This window comes from Gymnodraco acuticeps, unplaced genomic scaffold (genome assembly GCF_902827175.1).
Source record: "Gymnodraco acuticeps unplaced genomic scaffold, fGymAcu1.1, whole genome shotgun sequence".
Lineage (NCBI taxonomy): Eukaryota > Metazoa > Chordata > Actinopteri > Perciformes > Bathydraconidae > Gymnodraco > Gymnodraco acuticeps.
Genome location: NW_022991735.1, coordinates 16,929 through 36,272, shown reverse-complemented (window position 1 = coordinate 36,272; position 19,344 = coordinate 16,929). Strand labels below are relative to the sequence as shown.

Below are 19,344 nucleotides of genomic sequence, written 5' to 3'. Positions count from 1 at the left end.
ATAATACCTACGCTCTAGTTTTTTTTATCGGAACAAGGTTTCATGATATCCTCCACAACAGCTAAACACTACAAAACTGTTTTTGACCATTTTAGCCAAGTCTGAAGGTCTCTAAAAAATAAAGTGTATCATTTGATGTTCGGGTCTGGGAAGACCCAGCAGAATTGTTGTTGGTAAAATTTGGCCCAATCAAGATTAATCTTTGACTTTAGACACCCCTCCCCTACCCCCTTCATACACTGTAACAATAATTGTTCGCAACATGCACCTGGTCTCCCCTCCCTCTGCCCCCTCCCCCCACGGGAACTCGACCTTTCACAAAGAATATGTACACTAACACTTGAACCTGAACACACACATGAACGTGTGCAATATGTGGTGTGATGAGTTTTGGGGCCATACAATTACAACAGGATTGTACGGTTATGAATGATAATAAGTTAATTATGATGTAGTTAAAACAATATTGGATGATAGTAATTTTTCTTGTGTGTTTTGGACTGAAATAAATCATGGGTCAAAATGTACCCGCAAACACCATGAACGGTAACAGCTTTCGAACACAACACAAGGGTTAAGATTAGATTAGGAAAATAATTGCATTAACTTCCTACTATCTAAGGTACAAGGCTTTTATTAGTCATACGTACATAGCTACAGTGTAGTTATGACGATGAAAATCTTAGGTCACAGGCTCCTCCAACAGTGTAACACAATAAAACAGATAAACAGAAAAAATAGTGCAAGTAAATACAAAAAGTGAAATAGTGCAATAAGAGTCTATAGAGTATATACAAGTGATCGGAATATGATATATTAGATAAATAATTTCTAAGTTGCAGCCAGATGAATGTTATGGATGTTGTTTCAAAAGTTCAGGTGTTTAATAGTGTTCTGGCCTGTGGGATGAAACTCTCCCTGAGTCTGGTGGTTTTAGTCCTGATGCTGCGGCAGCAGACAGAACAGTTTGTGGCTGGGGTGATGGGGCTCTTTGATAATCCTAAGGGCTTTCTTCCTGAGCCGCTGGGAGTAAAGATCCTCCATTGATGGCAGCTCCGTTGTGGTGATGTGCTGTGTCCTTATGGCATACTATGTAATGCTTATTATTTAAGAGGTGTTCTTATGAAATATTATTCCTACAGTAACAGATTATGTTATTCATCACGATTAGGAGGTAAATAAAGGGAAATTGCTTTACCTGCCTCCGTCTTCGGATATGCCGTAACTTTTAAAAACCGCCAATCAGACGTTGTTGCGCTCTTGAGGCTGTGATTGGTCTGCTCTGAAGAGGTGAGAATTTGGGTCAGGGTTTCTCGCTCTAGCACGCCTTTTCCTTTTTTTCTTGACAAGACTTTTCCTGTAATTTTTTTGTGTACTGATGTGTGCCGGTGTGTGCCGGTATCACCATATTTAAATCCTATGATGTATAGCTTTTCACCCTACCCTCGTGTGTAGCTCTTTTGATTTGAAAAAAAAACTAGTTTCAATTCTTAGTATCAGGATCAAAGTTTCTCATGCAGCTGTAAAACGGTATTTATTATTGTGTTATGTTTTCTGTTACAGGAAACAATAATGACTAAATACGAGATGTCCAAGATGGAGTAAAGCGGAAGACGAGAGATGAGCGGGGGGGAAAAACACACCAGTCTGGTAAACAGACAGATACATGATACAGATAAATGTTGTGTATAGGATGGATTTAAAGGGAATCGATGGGAGGAAAAGGGAACGCAGGCAGCGAGTGTTTGCTTTGTGAGACGGTGTGTCTGAATGTGATCTAACCCTGACTTTGTGAGCTTTATAAGCCTTGACTGTACATAGACTGGGAGTTAAATTGATCAGAGCAGCACACAGATTATTTTTATTTGTATTTTATATATAAATATCTAAAGTTTATTTAGACAAATTTGATGCTAATCGTGTTCTGCTAGAGAGCAGCTTGTTTGCATTTGTGGAAATGTTATCTTTTTCAATATAGTCATCGGACATTTGTGTTTTCACTGTTGACACAACATGAGCGCCCCCAGTGGTTGTGTTGAGTCCTTACCTGTGTTTTTCAGATCTGAAATAAACTAATTAACTGTATGTAAATGCATATACACATCATTTTCACATTCTTACTTATTGGAGCTGTGAGGTTTGTCGTCATTTGGTTTTGGTTTCAGCTGTGGTTCCAGTGCAATTTGAACCAATAAACTGTTCATGTTGAGATTATTTTATAAAGACTACATATGAAACTGAATTGAGTGGTCGTTTTTACTTTGCGTCATTGTGAAGGGAACAGTTTGTGGCTGTGGTGATGGGGGTCTTCTATAACCCTGAGCCGCTGGGAGTAACGATCCTCCATGGATGGCAGCTCAGTCCTGGCGATGTGCTGTGCGGTTTTCACCACCCTCTGTAGAGTCTTACGGTTGAGGGCGGTGCAACTGCCGTACCAGGCCGTGATGCAGCCAGTCAGGATACTCTCTATGGTGCACCTGTATAAGTTGCAGAGTATCCTGGAGTCCATGTTGAACCTCGTCAGCCTGCGGAGGAAGAAGAGCCGCTGTTTTGGTGATGGTGTTAGTGTGATGAGTCCATGTTAGGTCCTCAGTGATGTGGACACCAAGGAACCTGAAGCTGCTGACTCTCTCTAACGTAGTCCCATTAGGTGCTTTCACACCGGAGTACTTTTCACAGGAATAGTTCCGATAGTTCCTGTGATTTTGCGTTCACACCAGAAAGATCTGGAACTAGAACTTTTTTTTGCAAACCTTTTCACCCCTTTTTAGTCCCTGCTAGAGAGCAGGGACTTTCCTGGGGAGAAAAAGGTTCCAATTTCTGATTGGCTGGGCGAATTGCAAACCACGCCCCGTAAAACTCTGAACATCTTTTGTGAAGCCGCCATTTTATTTGCTCGCATTAGCATTATTAGCATTAGCCCAGCGCACCAACGGAGAGAGACTAACTTATGGCAACACACAAGAAAACATGGGAGCGGTGGAGTGATGAGGAGGTGTCGGCGCTTCTGGCGATTTACTCGAAAGCCAGTCCCCAACTCCGGGGACTTCCGGCCGGGGACTTCGGGTGGCAGTATACGCCGTGAAGTTGTTTGTAGCCTGCCAGTAAACCCAAAGCAGAAGCAGAAGAAGAAGAAGTGACGTCCGCGGCTCCCTCAGGGACTGATTCCGGTGTGAACGCGATTTACTAGATAGTGTGACTACCCGATCAGCATCCCTACCCGATCCGCATTGCGCATGTGCGAGATGGTCCGCCATATTGGACAACTCCATACGGAAACCCGAATAGGACAGATTTTGTATCAAAGGGTGATGTATCATTTAGGAGATAAACTCAGCTTTATGTTTCTGCGCTTCATTTCGCAATGCATCATCTGTTTGTTGTTGAACTTGATTGTGTGAAGTGACTGTAATATTTGGTTTGTAAAAACATAAAAAGTGAATAAAAAAAACCTGGAAAGTAAATAATTCGCTCCATTGTTTGTTGTCTTTTGATGATTTGTGAAGAAATAAGCCTTAAAATCGTATTTGGTGTTTTATAATGATACATTTTGCATAAGAAAAAAAAACCCCGATACAGATACATCAAGTTTGCATCCGTTATGACAATCTGAATTCTGGCAGTGTGGGATCTTGTATAAGTAGAAGGTCTCTTTAGTGGGAACAAACGGTTGATGTGATTGGCTGACATTTTCTTTCTAGATCTGGGTATAAAAAGGGACCAATATCTTTAGTGGAGAAGCTTGGTACTGAATTATTTTGGTCAATACCTTACTGACACCAAAAACAGATACCCAACCGATGGTTACGTATTGTAACCCTAGTTCTACACAGACGGAGCACTCTACTGGACTCTTTGGGTAATACCCAGGGTTGGGAAAGTTACTTTAATTGATTTACTTTAACCTGTCTAAAAAAAGTAATCAGTAATGTAATCGAATTACCCCAATATTAAAGTAATGTATCCTGATTACCTTCATCTTTGTGCTCAAAATGTTTTTAAACTTCACCCCAAATCGTCCATCTGCAGACTTGTATGATCTAATGATAGTAGCTGTAGTCTCAATATCAGACACTTAGCCGTAGTCATCCCTTAAACAAACTTTTCACATATTTAAGTCTAATGTAATTTAATCTAAGTATACAGACAAAAGCCTGGCTGGTCCACGCAGCAGGCATGCATGTAGGTGTTTGCTGTGTATTGAGCAGCTGGTGTCTTTAGGTTATAATCCTGACATGTAATCCATCTTTCAGTGTGCTTAACCCCAGCTGTAACCCAAAGGAAGATAAATCTAAAGACGACTGTAACCACTCAGACATTATCATTATCCCGACATATTCTCCATCTGCTACTCAAAGCGGCTTCCATTTAGCTGAGGAAGCACCGCGTTAGTTTGGATTTCATCACTTTTCATTTATACTTCATTGTAAAAACTGACATGATTATTACCCCAATTTGTCCATTCAAATGTGAAACCACATAGCATCAGTATTCCTGTGTGTGTGTGTGTGTGTGTGTGTGTGTGTGTGTGTGTGTGTGTGTGTGTGTGTGTGTGTGTGTGTGTGTGTGTGTGTGTGTGTGTGTGTGTGTGTGTGTGTGTGTGTGTGTGTGTGTGTGTGTGTGTGTGTGTGTGTGTGTGTGTGTGTGTGTGTGTGTGTGTGTGTGTGTGTGTGTGTGTGTGTGTGTGTGTGTGTGTGTGTGTGTGTGTGTGTGTGTGTGTGTGTGTGTGTGTGTGTGTGTGTGGTAACTGTACTCTGGCATTATGGCTGTAATAACATAATCCCAGAGATTTGGCTTGACAGCAAGACAGTATGCTGCCGATTTCCGTTAGGGGATTATCGTCACCACCACTTTACAGACGGTTAGACATGTGCTAGTATTTCTGCCTCTAGTCTGAACCTGCGGCCCATTTAGTGGCAGGTTAAAGAAGAGTGAAGTGAAGAGTGTTTAGGAAGTTAGGACAAGGAGGCATTATAGTTAATGTCCATTTAACCTTTTATTATATACATATTAATTAAAGGTCACCGATTATGCAAAATCCACTTTTTCAAGTCTTTTATACATAAATATGTGTCCCTTCTGTGTTAAGAGATTCGGAAAGTTTCAGGAAATAAGATTCTTTCTCTTTTTGTCCAGATCCTTTTATATAAAAACCTGTCTGAAAATGAGCTGATCAGATTTTGGCCACTTTGTGATGTCACAATGCTTTTTTGTGGTTGTGCAACCATTAACCAATAACCGCCCACCTTATCACCTGAATCTCCTCCAACGGCACCATTGTGTTATTTTAAACCAATCATCTTGCAGAGGGGTTGTGTCCACCAATTTGCATTTAAAGTTAGAGACACAGAATCAGCACTTTTGGAACTGGGCTGTAACATAGGGGTATGAGGCATGCTACGATGCATGATATGTGTGGTATTTCCAGCCAACCACTTCAGAGACATGATTTGTATATCTGAGACCAATAATATAGTGTTGAAAAAAGAGTATAATAGGAGACCTTTAAGTTAATTTATATTTTATTTCATTAATCCTAAACTTTTCGGCGAGAAAATGAATAACAGTGAATTCACGCAGAGGCCCAGCAGGCCCGTTAGTAATCTAACCATGGATTTATGTTTTTAATGAATGAATTTGCTTTTAATACTGAATATTACATCGAAAGAATGACAGTAAATTATATATTGTACTTATATATACACCAATAAACACTATCAACATGACAAAATCTTAAATATTTATAATAGAGTGGCCTAGTTCAGTGTTATTTTATTGAAATAAGATTATTACAAGAACATGAGTGCCATCTCTTTTCCCCTCTACATGTGTTACTGTTTTGCACGTGAAATATTCTAATAACTACCAAAGAATATATATAAAAATGTTATCAACAAAAGAGTTACAGCACCACCTTTATCATTTGCAACGTTTAAGTAACATTAATGTATCAATAATTATGATCCAATATAGCAATATATATCATTTTGAAATGTAAATGCGGAACTTTTAGTTGTGCATTTACACAGTATTTCATCATTAGCTGCAAACGCCAAACTAAACTTGAAATAAATCCCCATTAGAAAAGTACTGTTGTACAACAAGGTTAACTGACATGAGTTAAGATGAATAAAATTATGCATTATCCTAAAACTTGACCACTAATTACTCCCCGTCCTGACGTGATCACATTGTGATTAAACGGTAACATGACATGTCTCTCAGCTTCCTTTGTTCATTTTAAAGTTGTGTCAGCAGCTCACATTCAGATCTGCTTACACTGAGCCGGCTGCTTCAGTGTTTGGAGCAGTGTATTGAAGCCCAAGATACAGAAATGATGCAGTGCGTTAGAGCTCCGGACAGACTTGGCTACACATTGTTCTGGCTCTTCAACACCTTCCAGAAGAGATAGAACAAACCCACGCAGGACATTAAGCCTCTTTCTGACAAATAATCTAATCTAGAAACTGAGAGGGTGAGGAGAAAACGGTCTTTTTGTAAATGGTAAATGGAATCAGATAAAGCATTTTCTGAGGCGTTTTCTGGAAACAAACAGTTTTTTTCCCACTATGTCAATAGAAAATAACACTTATTACAACTACTGATTTTGCTTTCTTCATGTTGGTGCAGAGAACGTTTTCCCAATTTATATTGAACCTTACTTTTAGATGAACTTGAGACTTTAATTTAAAGTGCAAAGATTCCCAATTCCTCTAATGTAAAACAGAGAAGGAAAATCCTGCTAGGAAATGTCCATTATCATATTTATGTTTATGTTAGTCATTCATTGGATCACAGGGGGCTTGACAGAATTTACTCCAGGTGTAACTAATGTCTTATTTAAGTGTTGATTATATTTCACATAATTAATCCAAATCTGCAAAGTAACTAAAGGTACGAAATTAATGTAGTGGAGTTAAAGTACACGATTTACCTCTGAATGTAGTGAAGTAAAAGTACAAAGTAGCACAACATTGAAATGCCAGAGTAAAGTACAAGTACCTCAAAATTGTACTTAAGTAAAGTACTCGAGTAAATCTACTTAGTCCCTTCACACCACTGGGCATCGGCTGGCATATGCACGCCCCCGCCTTTGTGAATGAAACACCTCAGTCAGATAATACATACAGATCGACTTTAATACAAATAAATCTTGTATTATTCCACCCATTACATAAAAGGATGAGATTATCGATACACAGATTAATGATCATCCAATGGGGTTCCAGCCTTTAGCCCCGCCCCTCCCTGAACCCTCCACCCCGTCTGTCTGCATGCAACACTCCAATCCTCCAGATAAAAATAGAAAATCCCACAATGAATTGCAGTTTAGTTGTTAGATTTTAGTCTTTATTGTACTATTTTTTTTCTTGACAATTTGCTAGCGGACATGTGAAAACTTGGACCAACAAAACATCATCATTATTATTATTATTATCATTTTTTTCATAATTACAGCATATCGCCAGAATGCGGTAACAGTGAGAAGATGTGTTTTTAAAAAAGAAAACAAGAAAAAAAACAAGAGAATCCAAACTGAACAGGAAAAAAGAAAACATTTTGACTTTAATATTTGATGGCGTTTCTTTTCTTTTTTTTAATTCATGTACACAATAAAACAGTCTAAAAACATTAAACACACAGAGCTGAAGACATTGCAGTGATAGCTGGGATGTGGCAGTCCTCAGGGCAGTTTATATACTGTAGCAACATGGTCCTGCTGTACTGTCAAACTACTGGGGGCGGAGGGGGGTTGAGAGGGACTATAAACCAAAATGGCCGTCAATATAAAACTACCAGTCTTTTTTTTCTTTTTTTTTTTTAAATCCACCAATCAGGAGTCGTTAGAGACAGAGAGCAGAGTTAAGTAGCTCGACAAGGAGACACATAGGGTGGCGGGGGAAGTAGGGGGTGGAATGTCTAGATTTTTCATTTTTTACATTTCTGTGTTTTTCTTTTCTCTCGTAGACAATATAAAATCTCACAGACAAGCAAAGAAAAAATAAAACACTGGATGTACATATTTGTATGTATGTATGCATGTATCGGACGGAGGGGTTATAAGGATGGAGGGATGGGTGGATGGGGGGGACTTGAATTATTGCTTTCTGAGTAGTTATTATTTTTCACTGCTCATCTACATGGATTTCATCTTTCTCATTCTCTCAATCTCTCTCTCTCTTTCTCACAATGGTGTTTTCTGTTTTGTCAACACGTGATTACTCTTTTTATTTGGGAGGAAGGCGGAGAGGGATGAAGGGAGAGAGGAGGGGGGAGAGGACGGGGGAGGGGTAAAGTGGGGGGCGGGGCTCAGAGCTCCTCGCTCAGCGAATCCCGGGCAGTTCTAATCCTCTTTGTGTGGCCTCACACGTTTCCCGCCTTTTTGTCTGGTAAATGATAACAGAAGAGATTGAAAAAATGTATTAAAAAATAGGTCTTGGAAAAGGGATAATAATAATAGTAATAATAATAAACAGTCATTAAAAAAGGGTTATATGTGTGTTTAGTGGTTTAGTACAGATGTCTCTCTAGTGTTGGGTTAGTTTAAGTTATTTCGTGTTAAGGACATACACAAAGCAAACAACAACAACAGAACAGGTTTTTAAGAAAAATATTGTACATTATAAAGGATGATCAGCATAATCACATGGTGAGGAAGATGTAGAGTCTGTCTGCCTGTCTCTCACTGCCCTTGTTTGTCCTCCTGTCTGTATGTGTGCCTTATTTTGTAATGCCCTTGTTTTTGTCTTGTATTCTTGGACTGTAGGCCTACTTTGTGCTCAGAGCTCACAGACACTTGACTTTAAGAAGGGTTTTATATATCTAAAATGAAATACCCTGACAATCCACTGAATAGTCATCTGTCTTTCTGTTTACTTTCCCAGAGAGAGAGAGACAACGGAGAGAGAGAAGGCTAGCTAATCTGACTCATTGAAGAGGCTCCATGACACTTTGATTTTGCCCTCTAATCCTTTGATGGACTAAACTCTATTGATGTCTGCTAAACCAGCTTTTCTCTTCCAAAGCAAACAGTAAGCTAACTATCTAAGCTACAGCGAGTTAGAGCGAGCAATCAGCTGAAGAACGTCTGACATGTGTTAGTGCTAGTGAAATGGAGATTTCTGACTCTAATAATATAAAAAGAGAAATCTGCCTTTAAAGATTCTAAATATTTTGCAAAATCTTTGGATATAATTGTTAAACTTCCCCAATTATTCACAAATAATTATTTTACAAGTTTTCTGGAATGTTAAAGTATGTAAATGTATTATCTAATCCTAACTTTTGGCGAATTTAGAAGAAATCGATTGAGGTAAATGGACAGTAGGTATATGTGTATTTAGGTTTTGTTTTTTTCACAAGTCTAAAGGAAGACATGTTATGGAAGCCCCGACACTCAAAATGGAATAGTTCATGAAGAACAATGTTTTCTCTTCTCCCAGTGTCTCGTCTTACTGACAGATATACTGAGCATACTGTGTACTACACTTTCTTTTGAAACATAAGCACATGCTCAGTTTGAACATTTGTAGTCTAATCGTCAATATTTTCAAGATAAAATATTCCTGAGATAATAATAATTTTGGTATCACTTGGCTCATTTAGCATTCCCAAAAAAGAGGACAGAAGAAAGAAAGACAGGACACCTGCCCAGCACAATTAAACGTGAAGTCTCTTATTGTAAAACAACAACAGTTTGCTGTGGGCTGACTTTTAGTGTTGGCTGGAAGACTTTGTTTGCATAGAGAAGAGAATCAAAACTGTATTGAAGTTACTTCAGTAAAAAAAGCTGTTACCGGTCTGTGGAGGGCTTGGCACAGTTTCAGGTCTCAGTAAGCCAATAGGCGTTAAACAGAGTTTAATTTAAGAAAAAGAGTTACAAAGAGCTTCAAAGAGGCTCCTGGTTAATCGCACGGCAACAGCAGGAGCCGCGGCTCTCTCTGCAACCATCTGTTGGCCTGCATGGGATCAAAGCGAGGCGGTTGCCGGACATCGAGCCTCACGCTGCACTTGAATGGAGAGGAAGGCTGGATTTGCTAAATAATAGAGGAGGGAACAAATCGCCTTCTGGTTCACAGACTCTTCCCCTCCTCATGCTCAGCGTCCAGCAGCTTTGAGCTTCGGCTCCCAGGTGGGAACTTGTAAAACGGTACAAACAAGAAGTGAAGCTTTGCTGGAAATAGCTCAGAGAGAAAAAAAATGCCTCTAGATAAATAAAAAAAAGCTGGAAAGTACCGGAGATGTAATATGTCATCTCCATCATTGTATTTCCTCTCATTCCTGCTAAATCAATTTATGTCTGCAGGTTATGATAAATTGCAGCAAATAAAAGCTAAGAATCATATAATGAAGTCTAAATCTGCTCTTAGAGGATTGTTTTATGGGAGCTGTATAGCTCTACCATGTAGCAGTTAATGTGATATTTATATTCTTATTTAAGTTCATAAACAGTCAGCTTCCAACCATGTAGCTACCTTGGGAATCTACGCTCACCACCTGAGTCCTGTTATAGTTTAGTTGTTTGGCTGTTCATGGACTTGATGTTATAATGAAATTAGCAGGACTAAACGAAAGACTAGATTCTCTCTCTCCATCTCTCTTTCTTCTATTGAAAACTCGCTGGATATTCACAGGTTACCAAACACGTATTTAAAAGCCATACTACGGGTATTTTAAAGGGATTTAAGGAAGAGCTAGTTTTTCAGCATGCATTCACAGAGGAAACGTTGACATGCCTATGCGCCTATGTACATGAGGTTTGGCAGTGGCTTTATTTGTGTATGTGCAACCTAGCTGGAGTCAGGATGTGTTTAGCCTAGCTTAGCACAATGACTGGAAGAAGAGAGATTCAGCGAGCCAGGCTCTGTCTTAAGCTTTAAAGAAAATACACTTACCAACATCTCTAGGGCTGATCAAATGCGTTTCAGCAGCCATAAGGGCTATTCTAATGTTCATACTGGGTAGTTGATTTGGCAAACAAATTATTTTCCAGTGATTTGCAGACATTTCTTTGCCATGGTAAATCAATGTTAATAAGTATTTTTGGGCCCAATGACTCACAAGGAAGTTCTAGAACCACTGTTTGGCCACTATAAGAATTAGCTTCAAGGCCCAGTGCACTTCCTGGGGACCTTGGAAAACGCCCATCCCCTTTGTTTATGCCATTGTCCAATCGGAGGAATTAAGAGGAGGGGCTTCTGTGGTGTATGTTGCTTGATATGCTATATGACTTCATCACCAGTAGGTACTAAACAGCCAACAACTTTTAATCAGTGTAGAGTTCATGGTTTGCAATCATTCTAAAACTGCTCTGTCTGATCCGGGTGTCTTCAACAATTAAAAAAGTCACATACTTTAAGTCGGCAAATCACTTTTGTCTGATCTAGGCTTAAGCACTAGCAATCTGTCAGGTGGTCTGTTTATTTGTTTTGTGTATAGGTACAGTGTTACTTGCAGTACATTGCATTGTAATATTGGCATTCTGTTTTTAAAATACATCTAAAATCTTTGTCTATGTCTATGCTGTTATTATTTTACATGCTGTAACTAAGACAATATAGGAGTAAAAGCTAGCTTACTTCAACATACATGAGTGCCCCCCAAGTATTATTTATCATGTAAGTGGTTCTTGGCTTAAAACAATTGAGAACTTCTGCCACATGCTCACTTAGAGTTGGGAGTCTGGACAGAGCCAAGACAGCTGATTCCACCTGTTCCTGTTCTCATGCTAAGCTAGGCTAACCACTAGTTCAGTCCAGCTCTTTGCTTAACACATTGAACTGAGATTGATATCAAACAGCAATTAGGCAAACTACTTTTTTGAAACATTAATTTGCATACAGGAATGTGTGATATCCTATGCTAATATGTGTAACTTTACATTTGGCACATTTAAGTGTATTTCATGCAAGTATTAACTCACATCAACAGTGCGCTTTCACATACATGTGTTTACCTATACATAAATGTGCGTTTGTGTCACCCTGTGCTTTCTTAGTATCGAATGTCAGCCTCATAACACCCATTCAGACCGTTGTCAACGCACAGCTCCCTTTCTAATTGGTCAGTTGCTGCTGACATCACGTTCTGAACAATGGCCACCGCTGCATCTCGAAGATCCCTCTTCGTCATTTCCTCCTCTTCCTCCTCATCCTGCCCTTCCCTCTCTCCCTGCTCACATGACTTTGCCCCATCTCCGTTGTGTGGAGACTCTGCCTCCCCTCCCTCCCTCAGCTCCTCCTCCTCCTCCTCCTCCTCCTCCTCCTCCTCCTCCTCCTCCTCCTCCTCCTCCTCCTCCTCCTCCTCCTCCTCCTCTATGCTAACGGCTAGTGCTAGCTCAGGCTCTTGACAGCTGCTGGCTTTTGTTTGTTTACTGCTATCGTTTGTTAGTACTGGTACTTTTTGTTGTTGTCTGTTGTTAGTATCTCCTTCTTTGCTGCTGCTGCTGTTTTGTGGCTCATCAGATTCCCGGTCGGCGTGCTCTAACTCACCGCTGTTCACAGCCGCCGTGGTGTTGATGATCTTGGCGTTGGCCTCCTCTTTCACTCCTCCTGCATCCTTGCTCTTCTTCACAGGGCTGCTTGCCGTTGTTTTCTCCTCTTCCTGGTGATTGTGTGTGGCATCATCCTCTCCGTTGGAGCAGCCGTTCTCCCCGTTGGTAACCGGAGCTGGAGTTGGCGTCTTCTCCTCCACCTTTGCTTCTTCCTCTCCATTCTCGGTAACGGGCATCTTCTCCTCTGCAGGTATCTTCTCAGACTCCACTGCATTTTTTTCATTGGTCTCCCCTGCAGCAACTTCACCATCAGCAGCTCCTTCCGGCGCCACTTCTCCTCCCTCTCCCCCCTCCGCGGCCTCCTCCTCCTCCTCCTCCTCCTCCTCCTTGGTGCCTTCACCCATGTCCACACTCGTGGACTTGCCCTTTCGCAAGATGAAGTTCTTCAGGGAGACTGCTCGGCCGTAATGCGAGCGCTTGGCCTTGGCTGTCTTGGCGTCTTTGCCCTCCTCTGCTGCTCCGTCCTCACCTGCAGGGAGGAAGACAATCAAGGTTAAAACTTGTTTATACGATATTTATCGACTTTCTCTGAACAATAAACTTTTTAAGAGGAACTGCACTTCCTCCTGCAAATTAGTGAGTTTATAGTTCCAACTATATTTAGGTAGCTATTTAGTTACGTTGGCAGTAATGAAGATGGTTTGCATCTGATAAATGTGGGTCCAATTTGTACTCTACTCAGCCCAATTTAAGTCCCTATGTAGCAACCCTTTAGTAAATGATCTTGCTCTATAGCTGCTAGAGGCTCCACTTTTTTCCCAATACTAATTCCAATGCAACATCTAATTTAAAGCAATGTATTTGCTTCACATTTTTTTAAGGGAAGTCCGTTTAAACCAATATCCTCCAAAATGTGAATCATCTAAAACCAAAATACAGCTCAGGGTTCTATATTGTTGTACCATTTTCTCCATTCAGCAAGAAAGCAAAGAGCAAGCTAAATGTAGTCTTTTCCGTTGACTGGAGCTACATATGGCGCGTTTCCACTGCAGCGCGGAGCTCGCTTTAAGCGTGCCGAGCCGTGCGGGCCCGTTTTTGGTTGCGTTTCCACTTGGCCTAGTACCGGCTAGCGGGTTCTAATTCACAGTTTTTCTGGCCCCATAAAATCGTGGTTCTAGGGCCAGGAACAACCAGGCTGAGTCGGGCTGAGTATGCTAAACTAGAGAGAGAATCGCTGGCAAGGGGGCTACAACTACAACAAGATGAACATATTTGACCGTGATTTAATTGTAATACACGTTTCAAAATGATGCCGAAGTAACAACATACTGATACCGGTTAGTAAAAACCATGAATTAATGCTTTGACAACTCTGCGTGTTTTCTAAATGGAGATCGGCTAAGCTAACGCCGTGCTCCGACCGTCCACACTCACAACAACGGCCTATACAGACATAAATAAACCAGCGACTGTATTCGCCATGACACAGACAGTCTGTGGTTTGTACTTGTTTAATTTTTGTCTAGTTTCTGAACAGATATGAAGAGCTGTGAGCTTGAGTGCTAAGAGCTAACGGCTGTGTTGTTTTTCTGGGGTTGTCATTGAAGATGACGTCACGGCTCCGCCTACACTGCATTACTATAGTAACTACCCCAGTTCCTAAACTGTAATGGAAATGCACCATAAAGTGAGCCAGTCCTAACAAGGCCTAACGAGGCCTAGCCATACCGAGCGAGGCCGAGCGAGGCCGTGTAGTGGAAATGACAGAGGCCAATAGTGACTTGAATTTCACACCAGATGTTGAATATTTAATTTGGGAGAATGTTCAATTACATTACCTCCCCCAGAGTTAGCGAGCCACTCAGTCCTGCCCGTACAGCAGGGGTGGGGAACCTTTTTCCTCTCAAGGGCCATTTCAATGTTTTCAACATCCTCAGAGGGCCGTACAAATGATTGACCTCTGCTTAAAAATACTAAAATCACAGCCCACTCATTTCACCTTTCTTTCATGCTGTGCAAAGAAAAAGCAACCTCTTAATCCAGATATCTTGCCATGACTCACGCATGCACGTGCACGGTCATGGCATGACCACCAAAACAGAAAGATATGGACACAAGATGTGAGCAAATGTATTTAGACTCCTATCCATGTGAACATGATTTAAGTGGGGGGGACCTAACCTCCTCTAGGGGGGTCCGGGGGCATGCTCCCCCGGGAACATTTGTTTTTTTAAATGTTGAAGTTAAAAGCATCAATCTGGTGCACTTTGAGAGCAACATTAGGAGATCTATGGATACATCTCTCAACACCCAGATGAAACAGAACTGTAAGCAGATTTTCTTTTTCTTTATGGGTATTTTACAAATCACTCTCCTTTCAAACTGTATTCTTGTTTATTAATTAAAACTTTTTTTTACTGTCATATAGTATTTTATACCTGTTTACTTTATTCTCTTATTTGTTTTATAACTATAATGATCATATAAAGATGTGCCTTTACCTCACTGGTTGTAGAAAAAGCTTCTTATATTCGTTAGCATAGCTAGCTAACCAGATGCTAATAACAACAAAGTTATTGACTGTATGATCAGTATGACAGATCGCCACTGGGCTTACAACTAAAGACACAGCAACGCAAAAACTGCAGCATGTGTACGGCTCCTTATGGGTACTGCAATTTTTGGAAGTGCCGGAGCGGAGCGGCGTTCTGGTGCTCTCCGTCAGAACTACACCCCTGTCAGACGAGACATATACCACGTGATGACAAGTTAGGCTTGTGTTGTGTTCAAGGACCCTGACCTTGGCCAGGAAAAACAGGCACTCACTTGTTTAATTATTTTGCGGTCTAGATTTCTTTAATTTTTTTCTTTTTTGCGTGTGTTTATAAATTACCTCGAGGGCCACACCAAATGGTCTCGCGGGCCGTATACGGCCCTGGGGCCGGAGGTTCCCCACCCCTGCCATACAGGGACAGATATGTGAACACGCTGTCAGCTTCAGTGTTTTTTAATGGTGTTGACCAGAACAAACAGCTTACAGTTTTGGACTTTTGACCACGTAAGGATGGGTACTTGGATTGTTGGATGCCAAAATACCTATGCAGCAGTGGTTTCCAGCCTAGGCTCGGGCGCTTTCTAGTGTCACAAGATAAATCTTGAGGGGGTCTTGAGTAGACGAACGGTGTAGGAAAGAAGACAAATTAAAGCACTGCTACACTCCTCTGATCTGTGCATGTTTTGAGAAATATTGGACGCCTTAACCTTTTTGAGCTTCAAAATGATGTTCCAATGGAATCTCTTTCACACATGGTTCCCTGTAAATGTATGGGATAACCTTCAGGCACCACTTGTGATTGCTTCTATTCACGTATGCAGACATTCTTGCTTGAAGCTAGAAATTGAGGTTACAGATGTCCTTAAATATCAATGTATTAAACATAACCCATGCAGGAAATGCTCCCGGAAACTTCAGGTATAGACTGGTTGTGGGAAGGGACAATGGAGGGGATACCTCTTAGTTGAACAAACTCTAAGACATCTCAAATGTTACAAGTGGCCCTAACCAGATGCACATTTTTCGAAGGGTTCACATTATCTGCTTCCTCTCACCTGAGGCGGGGGCTGCAGCTGCCTCCTCCTCCCCACTGGGGACGCTCTCCGTGTTTGCACGTTTGGACTTGGGGATGACGCGCTTCTTGAAGGAGGTCCAGATCTCGTTGGCGTGTTGCGTCACCGTCCCTCCTCCTGACGTCGCTGCCTTCTCCTCCTCGCCTCCCTCAGCCTTCTCCTCCCCTTCCTCGGTCTTGGCCTCCTCTGCTCCTTCCTCCACCTTGGCCTCCTCTCCTCCCTCAGCTCCTTCGGTCGCCGCCTCCTCGTCCGTCTTGTCAGCAGAGTCTTTGTCGGAGCCTTTGGCCTTGCCGCTGATGCCAACGATAGACGGGTCCCTCTTCAGGCCCTGGAAGGTCCAGGAGCGTTTCAGCGTCCACCTCTTCTGCCCTGACTCCTTGGAGTCCAGCGTGGAGGAGTCTCCGCCTCCTTCCTCCTTCGCATCCTCCCCTCCTCCGCTCTTCTTGTGCGCCTTCTGGGCCATGAGTTTCTTGAAGGAGTGCCAGCGTTTCATGTGCTTGGTGGTTGCCGAGGAGGTCGGTGCTTTCTGCTCTCCCTCTGCGCCTCCCTCTGCGCCTCCCTCTGCGCCTCCCTCTGCTTCTCCCTCCGCTCCTCCCGCCGCTCCTCCCTCCTCTATGGTGGAATCTGTAGTGGCGTTAAGTGCTTCAGGATCTTCCATACGGTCCAGGGACTTGGATCGAACCGTCTTCTTGGGTTCCGCGCCCTCCTTCTTGTCGGTGCTGCGATGGGAGAAGATCCTGGCCACTGGCTTCCTGATCAGATCCCGGACCGTGGATTTAGACTCCGCCGGTTTCTTCTCCGCTTTCTTCTCCTCCTCTTTTTCTCCGTTTTCCGGAGCCTTCTCTGTTGCTGCATCTCCCTCTGCTCCTCCCTCAGCTGCTGCGGCCTCCTCGCCTCCTTTCTCGCCCTCTTTCTCCCCTCCTTCAGCTGCGTTCTCCTCTCCTCCAGTGGCTGTGCTTGGCTCTTTCTTCTTCCTTCCTCCCATCACCTTCCCCAAGCCGCTCTTGTTTAGGAAGGAGTCCAGGAAAGAGGTCTTGGGCTCGGCAGTTGAGGCACCTTCCGAACTCTGGGTGGGTGCCGCATCCTCGCTGGCTGCTGCTTCTCCCTCCTCGGCTCCTGTCACTGCCGCTGTGTCGTTATTCACTGTTTCTTTGTTGTCGACAACCTCGCTGTTGACTGCGGTGCCATCTTTACAGACAACTTCACTGTTGACAGTCTCTGAGTTTGCGTTGGCGTTGTTTGCCGGTTGCTCCGCTTCTGTCGGCTTGCTCTCTGGGGTTTTCCCGTCCTCCTGGACCACCGGCGCAGCGCTGGCCTCAGTCGCCGCCATTTCGGAAAGGGACAACAAATGATAACAAAACTAAAAGTGTGTTCCTTCCTTCCTTTCCTGGCCTTCTGCCCTCCTCTTCCTCTCTCTCTGGTGTTTCGTTCCTCCCGATGTGATGGCGCTCTCAGGTCATGAAGAGCAGGTCGGACAACAGTGTTGAGGAGGAAGGCTACTCAGCATCCTACTAGTCCTCTAAACTCCTGCAGAGAGAAACAGAAACAGGGAGAGAAAGAGGAAGAGGGAGGAGAAGAGGGGCAGAGAGAGGAAAATAGCAGATGGTTAATAGTTGGAATCAACACTGACACTCAATTAGTCTGGTCTAGACTGTGCATTGAATGTGAAATGAAGTGTAACAAAATAGAGAATCTCCATGGGAAATGCAATGCAATTATGATGTCTCCTAATCTGTCACACTTCCAAAATGCACACCCTGTGTGTTCGGATGTGCGACACACACTCCTTTTTTTCTGATTAATTAAATGGCTGCAGGGGTTTTGGGAGATGCAAAACCTGCACCAGACAGCAGAAACAGCCCTGATCTGGTGACGGTCCCAATGTTCAAAATCGTGTTCTGTTTGTCTCATTCAGCTCAAACGCGTTATTTAGGAAACCGTTTTACTTATAAGCATTGCATGGTCATACAGTGGACTTTTTTCTGAAACAAATTTTAAATACAATATCCTGGCTTTAAGTCCCTATAGGGTCCAGCTCCTAACATATTTGATCCCAGGTTTCCCATAAAAACTAGCACCTTTCCTTTGACTCTTCATACTAACATCTACTACATTTCCCACTTTTGAGAAAGACCCCCAGAAGCCACCGATTTGAGTTTGTTTCTTCATAATGAAATGCACCTAATGTAAGTTGCTTTGGATAAAAGCGTCAGCAAAATTAAATGTGATGTGTTGTTAGCGGTGTATGTGCGTGTTATTGAAAGTGAACTTCAGTGTGTGTGTTCATGGTGAAGAAGGATAAATTCATTGGCGTCTTTTTTGTCTTGTCGTTGAATTAGTTGAATACATATTGAATCTAACTTCCCCTTTAAACAGTCCCGCCTGGTTGTAACATCTTTAGAGAATTTAATGAATGAATCTCGAGATCAATGAATCTATGAGTCACACGCTGATGTGGAGTAACCGGCTGTTCTGCTGTGAGAAGAGTCCAGACGTTAAGCAAAACACATTCACACTCTCTCAGAGGAGAAGGTGAGTCAGACTGAAGAGAGGCAGAGAAATGCAGACAGAAAGGCACTCAGGTGGAGAAAAAAATCACACAGGGGGGGGGGTCGGAGGAGGGAGCAAAACACAGCCAGGCAGACAGGCAGGTGAGGTGTAAACACATACATCACATGCTCCAGATAATCTCACTGTGATGTTGCCATAACTGACTGTCCGACCAACTGGATGGCTTACTGGTTGACTGGCTGCCATATTGGCCTGCTGGCTACACTGCGGCGCTCAAAACGGTTAAAAATCGGTCAACTTTTGCCGCAAAACAATAAAATGTCATCCAGAGCCGCATTGGCCAACAAAATACACACAGTCACACACTCAACAGAATGTTGTTTTTCTGCAGATTTCGAGCTAGGGGATAGAATGAGCATTACCAAACATCGCTGTAGAGTTGCACAACCCTATATTGTGGTTGAATATGAACCAATAAGATGTGTCTGATGGACCTCGTAAGTTATACATCTATTACTTTTTTTGTTGTTTTTTATTCTCTGTCAAAGCGTCTTTGAGTTTTTAGAAAAGGGCTATACAAGGCTCATGTACTATTATTATTATTATTATTATTAAACCAGACTTCCTTAAAAACACATCTTTGTACCTGAAACTACAAATGTTCACCATCATGCATCATTGCTGGTATTTATCTTGATAGTCTTCTGGAAGGT

General features: G+C 42.3%; 2 protein-coding genes across 2 annotated transcripts in view; one reads left to right on the top strand and one right to left on the bottom strand.

The window, feature by feature from the left end:
• Nucleotides 1-2,242, top strand: part of zgc:162698 (uncharacterized protein LOC560165 homolog) — a 30,204-nt gene extending 27,962 nt beyond the window's left edge. The window contains exon 20 of the mRNA XM_034199068.1: nt 1,564-2,242. Within this exon, the coding sequence (XP_034054959.1) occupies nt 1,564-1,605 (42 nt within the window). The 3' untranslated portion in view covers nt 1,606-2,242. The remainder of the gene's footprint in view (nt 1-1,563) is intronic.
• Nucleotides 2,243-7,322: 5,080 nt separating this feature from the next.
• si:ch211-137a8.4 (neurofilament heavy polypeptide) lies at nt 7,323-17,673 on the bottom strand. The gene is made up of 3 exons (XM_034199067.1): nt 16,103-17,673; nt 12,492-13,022; nt 7,323-8,387 (listed from the first exon to the last, which is right to left on the bottom strand). The coding sequence occupies exons 1-3, from the start codon at nt 17,448-17,450 to the stop codon at nt 8,365-8,367; spliced, it is 1,902 nt and encodes a 633-aa protein (XP_034054958.1). The 5' UTR covers nt 17,451-17,673; the 3' UTR covers nt 7,323-8,364.
• Nucleotides 17,674-19,344: the final 1,671 nt, after the last annotated feature.

Coding starts and splice junctions, on each gene's coding strand:
- si:ch211-137a8.4 (XM_034199067.1), bottom strand. CDS start 17,450: ATGGCGGCGACTGAGGCCAGCGCTGCGCCGGTGGTCCAGGAGGACGGG. Junction 13,023..16,102: donor AGCTGCAGCCCCCGCCTCAG/GTGAGAGGAAGC, acceptor TCCTCCCTGCAG/GTGAGGACGGAGCAGCAGAG. Junction 8,388..12,491: donor CACGGCGGCTGTGAACAGCG/GTGAGTTAGAGC, acceptor ATCATTTACCAG/ACAAAAAGGCGGGAAACGTG.